Here is a 15,602-nt window from a genome sequence, read left to right as displayed (position 1 = left end):
GCGGGTCAGAAAATGATTGACATGCTTTTAGACTGGCAAATTCTGAAAAACAAATGTGCAATACATGACACCTTAGACGAATCTTTCTTCGGAATTGAAGAAAGAATGAAGAGTTTTATAAGCATATATAGCACCAGTTCACATAGTACATGCGTATTGTGGTTCGGTGATATCGTAACCCAATTGATGAATTTGTGAAGCCTATTGGACCAAAGCGAACATATGTGTCATGGGCTTGAGTTGTGACATCAAAACCCCCCAAAAAAAGTGGGGAGGGGTGGGGGGTGGGGTTGGGGTTGGGAATGTAAGTATTTTTCTTTAATCAAAATCCTCTTGTTAAGTACAGATAGGGGTGTACATGGACCGGGTTGGTTCGAATTTTTTAAACACCAAACCAAACCAATTGCGTCGGGTTTTTAAATTTATACACCAAACCAAACCAATAAAATTCGGGTTTTTCAACCTCGGGTTTTCTCGGGTTATTCGGTTTTCTCGGGTTTTTCGGGTTTTTTTTTTCGGAATAGTCTTGATACAAAACATATAACTTTTACTTCAAATATTCCTTTAGTCCTAGTAAGGTACAACTATATAATTAAGGTGTTTCTTAAGAAAATAACACCAAATGTAAGAAGAGTGATGACATTGTATTAAAATATTTAACAAAAGATAATAAAATCGGTTAAAATAAATATTGCTAATTAACAAGCCATAAAGAAAATGACCATAATCTAAAAATATTAAGTCATGCTAAAATAAGTACGACAAATAAGTATTAATTACATGACAGAGAAAAAAAACTTAAGTTATGTATTTTCACTCTCTAAATCAATTATACAAAACTAAAGAATAGATATCCAACATTATTGTCATTCCTAATGGTAAATTGAATTTCTTTTGTTAGCATTAGTGTTGAGTTGGTTTTGGTTTGGACTTTATTTGAGTTACTAACATCCATAGGATATAAAACTTATTGACGTTCAAAATTTTAAGTTCAAGCTTGAATAATATGATAATAGATAAAAAACTACGAAACAATTTAAGAAATATTTATAAATTACATTACAAATAAATATTTTTATGTATAAAATATTTTAAAAATTGAATACATGTAATGTCGGGTTGGTTTGGTTCGGTTTGACATTTTTTAGTTAAAACCAAACCAAACCAATTATGGTCGGGTTTTTTTTTCAAAACCAAACCAAGTCAAACCAAACCACCAGTCGGGTTTTTTTCTCGGTTTGATTCGATTTATCGATTTGGTGCGGTTTGTCGGTTTACCTTGTACACCCCTAAGTACAGATGTGGTTGTTTTAAAATAATCTTATTGAAGATGCTTCTTTAAACGCATGCAGATAATGTTTCATTTAGACGACACAATTTTAGTTTTTACTGCCTTATATAAATGTAAGTCCATGTTTTAATGACCTAATTAACTTATCTGTACATCGAAAATGTTAATTATGTCTTGCATCACTTAAGAACAGTGATCGTCTGCATATTGTTACTACTGCTATTTAATTTTAGTTAAGTAATTACATGCCTGAATGACATCACATTAAGTCCACGACCAGTGCTGATCATCAAATTGAATCAAACTATCTATATCAAAATTAGCAATTCCAAATACTCTTGCTAGGTCCAATTTCAGTTCTTAGGTATAAAAATAATATGGTTCAACACAAATTAGTGCAAATTAAACTCAATGATACATCCACCCGAGTTACCTTGATAGACTTGGATGCTTTATTCCCAGTACATCAAACCTTAACATCATATGCAACAATAATTTGTTTTAAGATGTTTGATTTGAAAGAACTTGCATGGCGATCTATTCAACACTAGAAACTACTGTATTATTTATGGAAAATTTTATAATATATCTTACAAAAGAGTCTAAGGTCATTTTTGTATTTTTAAATAAGGGAAGTGGATCACCAAGGAGATGGTGAGATAGATGAGATCCTTTTCACCTTTAATAAAAAATCTCAGGTTTTGTGATCATGACGAAATCACTAGTAGAGAGCACATCCCTTTAGTGAACCTTACGTGATGTGAATCTGAATTAATAGGACCAATAAATTTTGAATACCAATTATATTAAAAAATAATAAGGGAAGTGGAAATGAAGATAGGGCTGGGCTCCAATGATTGAGGTTGATCATATTTCACTTAAATACTGTGGTCCTTTCTCAGAAAATGATTCCAGAAGACAACAACTCAATGGTGTCAAATGTTCTCAATCTTAATTTACCCTTGTCTTCAACTCTATTACTATACGTCGATGTCAAAGCTAAGTTAAAATTGACTAAACAAAATTTTATTATCAAGGTTCTCCATTAAGCTTCTTTTAGTCCAATATTGCAACAACAACAAAAATTGTTATTCTAATATTATATAAGTTCTCTCACAATGATTAATGATGGTTTCGAGCTCACAAAAAGGAGAAGAGTTGCGATAAATTAACAACTAACGTAATTAGTTAGTTTATAATGAACGTAACTCTCACGCTACAAAATACATGGTCTTCAACCAACAAGTGAACAATAAATCAGTTTGCATTCACGTCAAATTTCAAATGGAGGACCTATTGTTAATTAGTCATACATAGTTCCATATTGCCCATTGGAATATTTACTCGATGCCATCCATGGTGGGGCTAAAAAGCAAACGGAAAAAGATTCTACTCCCACTGCCACATCCCCCATTCTGTATGGCGATGCTAACATCTAACTACAAACTTTTTTTTTTTTTTTTTTTTTTGGGATTTACTACTTGTTTTTATTACTTTATAATGGTCCTTTCTTCTTGACTATGTTTTTCTAATTTTTACCTTCGTGAAATTATTAGCTCATGTACATATGATCTGCCCAATTTAGGTCATCATTCCTATATACGAAGTCTTCACTGATGGAAATATGATCCGCCCAATTTAGGCGGGTATAATGACCACTCATTATTAACTTAGCTCATTTTAATCTTTTCAATTTAATTAGATGGACTGGTTTGGGCTAAATATAGTCCAAATTGGCTCATGAAAAATTTTCTGATGAAAAACTTGGTCACAATACTTGTTCTTGTTTGATATATTATATATAGCCATAAGACAGAAAAAAAATTTAGTTTTGTGTGGTAATTAAACAAATTATAATAATAAATTAAAATTTGATAATAGTTGACCGAATTGAGCTATGATCCATTGTTTGGTCATCTTGATGCAAATCATCTTAGCTCGGTAACCTTCATTTTTTTGCACGGATTGCCCTTCTTTTGGGGTGGTCTTTAAATTTTGCTCCTCATATTTGTGTTCTTTAAGTTTTGCCCTTCGCTTGGATACCTGAGGTTCTGGATTCGAACCCCCGCTCAGGCAGAAAATTAAAAAAAAAAAATCGCAAGGCAGGGCTGGGGGGAGTGTATGTCAGATCCGGCATACAATCCTTAAGGAAAAACTAAAGTTATGCCGGAGGGGTCAGACTTTGCCTTGAGACATATATATATATATATATATATATATATATATATTTGTTTTTTACTTTTCAAGGCAAACTTTTAATTATGCCTTAAGGAAAAGTTTCGCCTTATGGGGCATACTTTTAGTTATGCCTTAACTAAAAGTGTGCCCCATAAAATATAACTAAAAGTATGCCCCATAAGGCGGAACTTTTCCTTAAGGCATAACTAAAAGTTTGCCTTAAGGAAAAGTTCTGCCTTATGAGACATATTTTTTGTTATGCCTTAATTAAAAGTCTGCCCCATAAGGCATAGTTCCTTAAGGAAAAGTTTTGCCCCATTAGGCATAACTAAACTATGCCTTGAGGAAAAGTTATGCCCCCTCCGGCATAACTTTAGTTTTTCCTTAAGGACTTTATGTCGGATCCGGCATACAATCCTTAAGGAAAAACTAAAGTTATGCCGGAGGGGGCAGACTTTGCCTTGAAACATATATATATATATATATATATATATATATATATATATATATATATATATATATATATATATATATATATATATATATATATTTTTTACTTTTCAAGGCAAACTTTTAATTATGCCTTAAGGAAAAGTTCCGCCTTATGGGGCATACTTTTAGTTATGCCTTAACTAAAAGTGTGCCCCATAAAATATAACTAAAAGTATGCCCCATAAGGCGAAACTTTTCCTTAAGACATAACTAAAAGTTTGCCTTAAGGAAAAGTTCTACCTTATGGGGCATACTTTTGGTTATGCCCTAATTAAAAGTCTGCCCCATAAGGCATAGTTCCTTAAGGAAAAGTTTTTCCCCATAAGGCATAACTAAACTATGCCTTGAGGAAAAGTTATGCCCCTTCCGGCATAACTTTAGTTTTTTCTTAAGGACTTTATGCCGGATCCGGCATACACTCCCTCTAGCCCTGCCTTGCAAAATTATTTTTTTATTTTATGCCTGAGCAGGGGTTCGAACCCAGAACCTCAGGTATCCAAACTAAGGGCAAAACTTAAAGACCACAAATATGAGGGGCAAAATTTAAAGACCGTAAATATGAGGGACAAATTTAAAGACCACCCCAAAAGAATGAGAATTGCCCAGTAACCTTTGGGCGTGTCAATTGAATTGGGTATGACCTATTGTTTGGCCCACTTGACCCTGCCCATCTTAACTCAATAATCTTATGACCCGTCATTTATTAATTCATCTCATTTTAACTCATTCAATGTCAGTATAACTCACCATTTTTTACTCGTTCAAATTCAATTCAACCCACCCACCACCAACAAATTAAAAGTATTTCAGATCTAACACGACGGTAAATCATCCCAATTGAAAAAAATTCAAGTAACCTTAGAGAGATTAAAACACAACTTTTTTCACTATAACAACTTGAGATTCGTAGGTCACACAATTAGGCCCCATTAATAATGTGCATATGGAATTGCGTAACCTCATTCTATGTCTAGCATCTGATATTGCTTTTTAATTTGAGCTTCTTGTTTTGCTATGATTGGACGAGAAAAAGGACTCGAAGAGATGCCCCAAAAATTGCTTTATCATGAGAGGTACCACGTTTGCCTTTCAGTGTCAAAGAGAGTGTTAGGTTTCGTGCAAGTAACACTTAACAACCTTTCATACATTGATTGGCCAAGCGTGGTACATGTTGAAGTGACCCTTAATTAGTATGCAAGTGCATAAAGTAACAAAACTGTTCAATTAACTCAGTTAAAAAAGCCACAATGTAAGCCTGAAATATTTTGCTTACTAAACTATGGTTTAATCCCAAATAATTGCCCCACCAACCCCTTCTTTTTCCTTTCATTGAGTGTTTTTTTTTTTTTTTTTGAAACACGCACATGTTTCAACTCATTTTGCATCAAAAAACTTGATTATGATGTCTTTCAAATCCATTTTTTCAGTTTGAGAACTTATTTGTTTTCTTGTACATGAAATTTTGGCTGAATAAAGATTTTAAAATCTTTCAAAGGCCACATGGCTCAAATCTGCCATGACAAGAAACTCCATTTCCTTTTATATTAACAAATTTTCTTCGTGTTGTAACCTTCATTCGCCAGAAAATCTGTACGTTGATTTGACTCTCTTTTAATATATTTTATTATTGGCGCGAAAACAATAAAAATACAGTAATTAACATGGTTCGGATCGATGTGATTCTAGTCCACGGCGAACGACCGGCACTTTTATTAATATCAAGAGACAAAGTAAGTTACAAGATTGAATTTTCTTAGGTTCTATCTTCTGTCCTACTTAATACATCCTAGCTAGTATGTATTTGTACTACTAGGTCTAATCCTTTCCTAGAAAGGATCTAAATCCCAATAACACTCGAAAACCAACAAAGAAAAAAGTTTTCTTTTATTTCTTTCCGCTTTTGAGTAGGAATTGGCTTGAATATCTTCTCAACTTCACAATCTCCACCTTGAGATGAATTTCAAGCTTCCATATGAACGTCATTCAGTCCAATGTCTCTAAGCCTACGTGAGGCTAACTCCGTGTAGGAAACAAGAGACACTAACCGAAACCTTATACATCCTAGTAGCTCTACCTTGCCCTGTCGTTCTCTATCCTGATGCATCAGTTGATGCGAACTCCTGCCAAATTCATACAATGACTGAACTTGACAAGAGGAACCACCTTGGTCAACATATCTGTTGCGTTGTCCTTTGTGTCAACCTTCAATACCTTAACTATGTCTTATTCAACAAAATCACGAATAAAATGGAATCTAATATCCATGTGTTTGGTGCGATCATGAAATCTCTGATTTATTATCAAGTGAATAACACTCTAGCTATCACATTTTATAGTTGGTTCATGTTGAACCCTACTCAATTCTGACACCAAACCTTTCAACCATATAGCCTCCTTTAATGCTTTTGCTGCTGCCATATATTCAACTTCTGTTGTGGACAAAACAACTATAGATTTGAGAGCTGCCTTCCAACTTATGGCACTACCTGCAAGAGTAAAGATATAGCCCGTTGTTGATCTTCTTCTATCAAGATCACCTGCACAATCAGAATCCACATAACCAAGGGTCGAGAAGCCTTCATTTCTCATCCTACGAAAAGTTAGACCAACATTCGAAGAACCTTTAAGATATCTCAATATCCACTTAATTGCTTCCCAATGTGTCTTACCCGGATTAGATATGAATCGACTTACCACATTCACTGCTTGGGCAATATCAGGCCGAGTGCAAACCATAGCATACATAATACTACCAACTGCACTAGAATAAGGAACTTTTGACATGTACTCCACCTCTTCCTTTGATTGCGGTGCCATCAAAGAAGAAAGTCTGAAATGTTGTGCTAACGATAAAGTAACGGGTTTACATTTATCCATGCTAAACCTCTGAACTACCTTCTCAATATACTTCTTCTGTGAGAGATGTACCTCATCGTTCTTCCTATGAATCTCCATTCCAAGGATTTCTAAGCTTGAACTAAATCTTTCATGTCAAACTCCTTACTTAGCAGTTTCTTCAAATCATTTATCTTTGTCATACTACTAGCAGCAATAAGCATATCATCAACATATAACCGTAAATAAATATTTAAATTACCATATACCGTCATGTGATACACGCAGCTATCAAATGCACTTCTCGAGAAACCTTTAGTAATCATGAACGCATCAAATCTCTTGTACCACTATCGTGGAGATTGTTTCAAACCATACAAAGTTTTCTTCAATTGACAAACCTGGTCTTTTTTTTCTTCAATAAAGAAACCCTCAGGTTGATTCATGAACATCACCTCTTCAAGTTCACCATGTAAGAATGCAGTCTTGACTTCAAGCTGATGAAGCTTCAAGTCATAATGGGCAACCAAAGCTAGTAACAAATTAATTGAGCTATGCTTCATGACTGGTGAGAAAATCTCATTGTAGTCGATTCCCTTCTTCTGACAAAATCCCTTAGCAACCAATCTCGCTTTGTATCTAGCATCTTCTACACCCGGAATGCCATCCTTTTTTCTGAAGACCCATTTGCAACCAACAGTTCTCTTCCCCTTTTGGTAGACTCACCAAATCCCATGTCTGGTTCTTGTGCAGATACTCTATCTCTTCGGTCATGGTTAAACGCCATTGTTTAGCTTCACCACACATAGTAGCTTCTGTATATCTTGAGGTTCCAAATCCTTTATTTCCTCCTCGGTAGTAGCTAATGATAGGCTACAAGATTAGCTTGCGAAGGCTGAGGATAATATTTTGGATTAGGCTTCGAAGTTCGTTTGTCCCTTCCAGTAGCTATACTGTATGGTTCACCTTCAGGTACTACTGTGTAAGCTTTTTCATTATCTGACTCCACATGAGTCACTTGATCCTCCTGCTCAGTGAGTTTCACATTTTCCTCCACCATTTCTATTGTAAGAACTTTCTGTCCGACAAATTTAATATAAGTCTTTCCAGGATCAAGCATAGAGGCCTCATCAAAAGTAACATCTTTACTGATTATAAACTTAAGAGGATATAAACTCTGTATTCGATATCCTTTTACCCATTCAGCATATCCCATAAATAAACCTTTTCAAGCTCTAGGTTCTAGTTTTCCATCACTTACATGATAATACGGGACATTCAAAGATTTTTAAGTATGAGTAATCAGACGGTTTACCTGACCATACCTCATTTGGAGTTTTGAAGTCAATCGCTGATGCTGGAGAACGATTAACAACATAACAAACAGTATTTACTGCTTCCGCCCAGAACTCCTTAGGCACCTTGGCATTAGAGAGCATACATCGTGCTTTCTCAAGAAGAGTGCGGTTCATCCTTTCAGCTATTTCATTCTGTTGTGGTGTATGCCTAATAGTTCTATGTCTCAATACACCATGAATCTTGCAGAAATTGTCAAACTCTTCATTGCAAAATTCCAAGCCATTATATGTTTGAAGACACTTAATCATTCTGTCACACTGACTTTCAATTAATGTCTTCCAGTTTTTGAAATTCTCAAAGACATCACTTTTAGCCTTTAAGAAGTATACCCAAACCTTGCGTGAAAAATCATCAATAAAAGTAAGAAGATACCTCTTTCCACCCTTGGATGGAACCTAAGATGGACCCCATAAATTTGAATGAATGTAGTCAAGTACCCCTTCGGTTTTGTGCTTGTCCGTGCTAAAGCTGACTATTTCTGCTTTCCAAGGACACAATGCTAAAAAAATCAAGGGTATTAATCTTCTCAACTTTCAAAAGGTTTCGGTTGCTCAAAATTCCCAACCCCCTCTCGCTCATGTGACCTAATCTCATATGCCACATCTTAGCCTTGTCATCATCTGATAACCGTGAGGTTGCAGCATTCGCAGTACCTAGAATGGTGCTGCCTATGAGGTTGTAGCATTCGCAGTACCTAGAATGGTGCTACCTATAAGTACATAAAGACCACCCTCCAGTTTGGCCTTTAACATGACCAGAGAACCCTTGGTCTCCTTGCAGATCCCACCTTCACCCGCATGCTTATATCCGCATTTATCAAGACTACCAAGAGAGATCAGATTTTTTTTCATATCAGGAACATGTCGAATAAAAGACAATATTCTTATGATGCCGTCACACCATATACGGGCTCAACCAATGCCTGTTATTTCACATACTGCATTGTTACCCATAAGTACAGTCCCACTCGTCTGCTCGTAGCTCGTAAAACAATCTTTTCTGAAGCACATGTGAAAGGTACAAACTGAATCTAAAATCCACTTGTGTGTCTGTATGTTATCTGTTGAAGCAGTTAGCACATAATTTTCTCCAGATGTCTGAGCTACCTGAACCGTAGATGCACTGACTGTTGTTTTATCAATCTTCTTATTCGGGCAATCCCTCTCAAACTGACCCTTTTTTATGACAACCCCAACATTCAGCATCCTTCCTACTCACCCTTTTCCTAGACTTTGACCTAGTTACTGATTTGCCTTTGCCTCTTTGGCTCGAGTGACCTCTAATCGTCAAACCCTCACCATGGTCCTCTTTCTCACCATTGTTGATATGGTTTCTTAATTCATCTGAATTTAATGCATGTCTTACCATCTGTAACGTGACCACCTCCTTACTGTACATCATTGAATTAACTACGTCTTTGTACGCCGGTGATAATGAAAACAGTAGAGTGCACGCTAGTTCTTCATCTCCCACTTTAATATCAACATAAGTAAGATCCATAGCCAATTTATTAAAAGAATCAAGATGATCCTGTAAAGTTGTACCTGTCTTCATCTTGAAGGTGTGTAAACGCTGTCTTAACAACATTCTAGTTGTTACTGATTTCTTCTAGTAGAGATCTTCAAGTTTCTTCCACAAACTCGCAGCTGTTTTCTTGGTACTGACTTCACATAACATGCTGTCTGATAAGGATAATTGAATTGCGCTAAATGCATCCATCTCAATCTTCTGCTTCTCGACCTTTTTTGTATTTTCGAGATACGAGTCGTCCAAAGCATAGACTGATCCTTCTCTCCGTAACAACGCTATGATCTTAATCTTCTAGATGTTGAAGTTATTACTTCGTCCATCAAAATTTGCTACCTCAAACTTCATAGATGCCATAGTCTCCTCGTCTCCTAGATCTCACGACCTGTAGGCTCTGATACCAATTGTTGGCGCAAAAACAATAAAACACAGTAATTAAGTGATTCGGATCGATGTGATCCTAGTCCACGGAGAACGGCCGACACTTTTATTTATATCAAGGGAGAAAGTAAGTTACAAGATTGAATTCTCTTAAGTTCTATGTTCTGTCCTACTTAATAAATCCTAGCTAGCATGTATTTATACTACTAGGTCTACTCCTTTCCTAGAAAGGATTTAAATCCCAATAACACTCGAAAACCAACAAAGAAAAAAGTTTCCTTTTATTTCTTTCCGTTTTTTAGTAGCAATTAGCTTGAATATCTTCTCAACTTCATATTTATGGTGGTTTTATTGGCTTCCAACAAATACTTACAGTCTTCAATTATAATCTTAGAAGGGTGCATTGTATGTCCTCCTTTGTGATAAGACAATAAGTAGGCATTGTGTTTTCACTTCCGGTTATTTAACTTATTTGTATTAATTGTTATTTGAATCACAGTTTAGTGATTAATGCAAATTCTCATTACTTTACTTGCAAGGTTCCAAACTCTTAATTATATCCTTTCCAATTCGCGGGCTCATATCCATTTCAAAAAACATTCAACAAAAAGAATCTATTTATAAGCCTCTAATTACTTCTTTGATCTTTTCAGCTAGGCTAGACAAAAGTGGGTGCAAATCGCATGAATAGAGGGATTTGGAGATTTTTAATCTTTCTTGAGGGGAGGGTCATGGTAAGTTTGGCGGTGATACTAAGGGTCTGTTTGAAAAGCCACCTGGTAATTGGAATTGGTGTAATTACCAGAGTAGTAATTACACAATATAGTAATTACGACGACCTGTTTGTTTGTGATAATGCAATTACACAGTTAGATTAGTTTAAAAATAAAAATTAATATTTGACAAAAATGTGCCTTATAAATGATATATTAAATTAGGTATTTAAGATACATATTTAGTGCCATCTATTTTCATTGTTCAAATCTTTGACAACACGAAAAAACCATCAGCGTGGGGATCTTTCTGGAAATAAAAACTTGTTTTGTTGAGGCAATTTCCCTGCCCTTTCGAATCCAAAATTCCGGCTCGGCCCGGGAAAGCGCTGGCAACAACTGAAAGGTTTCTTGAATATATATATATATATATATATATAGCACACAGTTTGCAAGAACACATGGGTTGGATGTTTGACCAAAAAAGATTAATATTTATGCATATAATGTCATAACATTATTTAAATGTTTGATCATAAAATAATCTATCAATTATAAGTGGAAAATGAACAACATACAATGTAAAATAAGTGAATAGTACCAAATCAAATAAAGTGAAATCGAAAATAATACTTAAATTCAAAATCAAAATAATAATAATAATAATAATAATAATAATAATAATAATAATAACATGATACTTCAAATTCAAACATAACATAAAATAAGTTTCAACATAACTTAAGTAAATATAATTCAAAAGAAAGTGAAAACAGATATTAGTCTATAACCTCATTCAACAACGGAATTCTACTTTAATAACATCTCTCGTTATATATCAAGTTTGTTAATGACTCTTTCTTTCTAATATTGGGAAGTGTAATTTAAAAAATTAAAATAATAACGTAGTAACGCTAAACAAAGAAAATAAGAAAAGAAAAAAATACGAGCAATTACATGGAATCACAAGAAATAAAAGTTGGGAAATGAGAAGAAAGAAAATGAAAGATAAATAATATAATCTTTTAAAAATAATTTAAAATTTAAAAATAAAAAAAGAAATTAAAATGATAGAAATAAAAAATAAATAAAAAAGAAAAGAAATTAAAATAAAAGAAAAAGTAAAGAAATTTAAAAGTAACCATGTAATTATACGGTGTAATAACACCCAATTCTCGGCCCCGCCTTGAGAATTGGAGAGTGTAATTACATCCTCCCAATTACACTCAATTACATGCTGACCGTGTAATTACTTGACCTGACAAACATGTCAAACTGTATAATTACACCCAATTCAATTACATGGATGACTTTCCAAACAGGCCCTAAGTGAACATATATAATCATGTATTAATCTTTCACTAGAAGTTGATAAATTAAAAGACCACCAAGGCCGTGGGGCATGGCTGAAATTTTTATATGATTAACCACATATCTCGCGTTCAAATCTTGATAATGAAAAATTTCTTAGTGAGGAATTCTTCACTCTCGATCTTACTAATTTATCTGACGCTACGGTATAAACTTACGAATTTTTTCTTGCGGTAAGTTTATATATTGCAACCGCGACTTAAGATACCACTCGATAGGACCTATCACAAAGTTGTACAACCGTAATGTTTATTTACAGGCAATTGCTTAGAGTTTACTTGTGGAACGTTAACTAATGGGTTAATGGCCTAACTAGCACTTTTAATGAGTGGTTCGAACTCGATAATATATTTCGACAGGCATAAATTTAAATAAATCAAATCAGTGAATTTTGAATACTGAATGGTTAAATCAGGAAAAAAAAAAAGGAAAAGATAAAAGGCTCTCAGCTTTAGTTCCCTACATAGACTGATCCCTAACTAAGCTTGTTAACCGGTCTGGTTGGATCGGTTAAAACAGGTAACCGGAACCGATGGGGTGGTTTAACCGAAACCGAAACACCGGCCGCCAGTCTACCGGTTTCGATTTTCAAAATATGGGACCGATTAACCGGAACCTACCGGTTATCAATTTTTATTTTTATTTTTAATAATGCTGCTGTGGACTGGACCATTGGGCAATGGTCCATTTTGCAAAAATGGCCAATGCCAACGGCTCCAAACGGCCATTTTGGCCTCCCAACACCTCCCCCTCTCCCCCAAACTTTTTTTTACACTTTAACCCATCCTCCACTCCTATATAAACCCCTCTCCATTTCCAATTTTAATCCACACCAATTCACTCTTCTCGTTCTCTCAATTATAGCTACTTTGTAACAATTAGCCACTTTAAATTTCTCTCAATTAAATATTATAAAGTTTTATTCTAGTTTCAATTATTAATTTTGCAATTATAAAAAAAATTGTTGGTGGAGTTGGTGATTTTGTAACAATCCAAAGTAGCTCAAAAGCTTTGGTGGATTTGCAATTCTAGCCGCCTTCACTTTGGTGGAAATTAGTCCGGTAATTGGTACCTTCGTTCCAACTCTATCTTTATTTTTCGCTATTTAATTTACGCAATTTAATTCTAGCAATTTAATTTGTTGCAATTTATTTTCTTGTGATTTAAATTAATTCTATTTAATAATGTCGAAGAGAGTGAGTCGTGGTGGCGAGTGGTATTGTTAGGGGTGGATTTAATGAGGAAATATTTGTGACCGAAACACCTAATTTAGGTATTAATATTGGTGGAAATAATCCATTTTTAGATGATGAGGTAATGCAACACTATACCGGCACTTTTAATGAAATTAATGATGATGAAACACAAGCTCTTGAAAATCCCATAGGAGATACAGATCCTGCACAATCACATACACAAGACAAACCGCCAAAAACTGGTAGGCCAACCGCTAGAATTTGGAAATTTATGACTAAAGATAAGGAAAGACAAACAGCTACATGTGATATATGTAAACAAGAATTTATTTTTAGGCAACAAACTAGTAAGGATGGTGGAACGGGTTCACTAACGGGTCATGTGAGATCTAAACATAGGGATGTTTGGGGAGAGAAAACAGGTTCAAATGTGGGGGGTATTCAACAAAAAATAGACCTACGAACCGGTAGAAATTTTAGCTATGACAAGAAAAAAGATCGTATAGAAATAGCTAAAATTGTTGCTTTTGATGCACTACCATTTTCCTTTCCTTCGGGTTTGGGGTTTGTTACTTATATTCAACGTTGTTATAATCCGTTGTTTGAGGGTATTCCTAGAAGTACTTGTAGATCGGATATTATAGATTTATATAAAAAAATATAGATTTTATTTGCGTTATGTATTTAATTCTTTAAATTGTGGTGTTTCTCTTACAGCCGATTTGGGTCTTAGTCTTAACAAGTTAGATTTTTTTGCTATTATATGTCATTGGGTTGATGATAATTGGGTGTTGCAAAAAAGAATTATAGCTTTTTTATATGATGAAGGGAAAGGTCATCATGACGGAATTTTTTTAGCGGATTCAATGTCAACTATTATGAATTTTTTTAACATTTATAGAAAAACACTTTATATTGCTTTAGATAATGCTTCTAATAATACAAAGGCGGTTGGTCTTTTAAAAAGGGAACTAAACCCTCCGCTAAAAAATATTTTTCATGTGAGATGTAGTTGTCACATTTTAAACTTGATTGTTAGATATGGTCTTGACTATTTCGAAGATTCTATTCAAAAAGTTAGAAATGCGATTGCTTTTCTTTTTTGTAATGCTAATAAGCAAAAAATGAGAGATTTTAAGAATTCTTGTGTGCAAAATGGCCTTAGACCTAGGAAAATTCAAGTAGAAGTTGACACTAGGTGGAACTACACTTACATTATGTTACAACAAGCATATGATTATAGGATTCTCATACAACAAGTTCACAACCATTTTAATACGGATAGTGATGATTGGATAAATATTAACGATTGAGAAGATGTTAAGGAATGTATTGAACTTTTACAAAAAATTTATGATGCAACTCTTGTTTTTTCTAGACAATTCTATCCCACGGTAATCGGAATTTTAGCCTACTTAATGGAAATAGCTAGAGTTTACATGAGTATAAAGATAAATCCGGTTATCAAGCAGCTATTTTTTCTATGACAACAAAATTTAAGAAGTATTTTTTTCCCATCCCAACTTTATTTATATTGGGTTCTCTTTTAAATCCTTGTTTTAAAATGTCTTTTACTAGAGGCTTGGTTGGTCAAATTTATAACTATTTAGAAATTGACGAGGGATTTGAACCATCTTTACATGACGCCGAGCTCGCGATTGATGCAGAGTTTAGAAAAGTTTTTAGTCATTATTCTAATTTGGAAGAAAGTGCTACACCCGTTGCTCCACGCCCTACTACTTCTCAAAGTAGCAAAAAGGGCTTGTCGGGTTTGTCGAATTTAAAAGTTTTACATTCACATTCAACTCCCGCTCATAATGCAAACTTTGATGAATATCACCTTTATTTGATGCAGCCAAATATGGATATCAACTAACTAGATGATTTGGACGTCTTAGCATGGTGGAAGAAATACAAGGCGAGTCATCCGGTACTTTCAAGAATGACTCGAGATATCCTTACGGTTCAAATATCAACCGTGGCTTTGGAAAGTGCATTTAGCCAAGGAAGACAATAAATAGGAGACCATAGACACTCATTATCCGGATTTAGCTTGCAAGTACTATTTTGCATTCGCGATTGGATTAGATCGGAGCGACGCAACCAAAACTTAGAAGCGATGAAAGGCGAAGAGGAATAGATTGAAGATTTGATAGCAAGTGGAATAGACAAAATGGAAGACTTTGAAGATATCTTAATAACCGAATATAATATTGCGGATATTAGCCAAATGATTGACACTTTTTTATTTTATTCTTG

General features: G+C 34.5%; 1 protein-coding gene across 1 annotated transcript; it reads right to left on the bottom strand.

The window, feature by feature from the left end:
* Positions 1-6,277: 6,277 nt before the first annotated feature.
* On the bottom strand, positions 6,278-6,916 carry LOC132619586 (secreted RxLR effector protein 161-like). The gene has a single exon (XM_060334443.1). The coding sequence runs from the start codon at positions 6,914-6,916 to the stop codon at positions 6,278-6,280; it is 639 nt and encodes a 212-aa protein (XP_060190426.1).
* Between the last annotated feature and the right edge of the window lie 8,686 nt (positions 6,917-15,602).

This window comes from Lycium barbarum, chromosome 11 (genome assembly GCF_019175385.1).
Source record: "Lycium barbarum isolate Lr01 chromosome 11, ASM1917538v2, whole genome shotgun sequence".
In the NCBI taxonomy this organism is placed as follows: Eukaryota; Viridiplantae; Streptophyta; class Magnoliopsida; order Solanales; family Solanaceae; genus Lycium; species Lycium barbarum.
Note: the sequence above shows the minus strand (reverse complement) of the source record. Positions and strands in the feature narration are given on the sequence as shown.

Coding starts and splice junctions, on each gene's coding strand:
- LOC132619586 (XM_060334443.1), bottom strand. CDS start 6,916: ATGGAGATTCATAGGAAGAACGATGAGGTACATCTCTCACAGAAGAAG.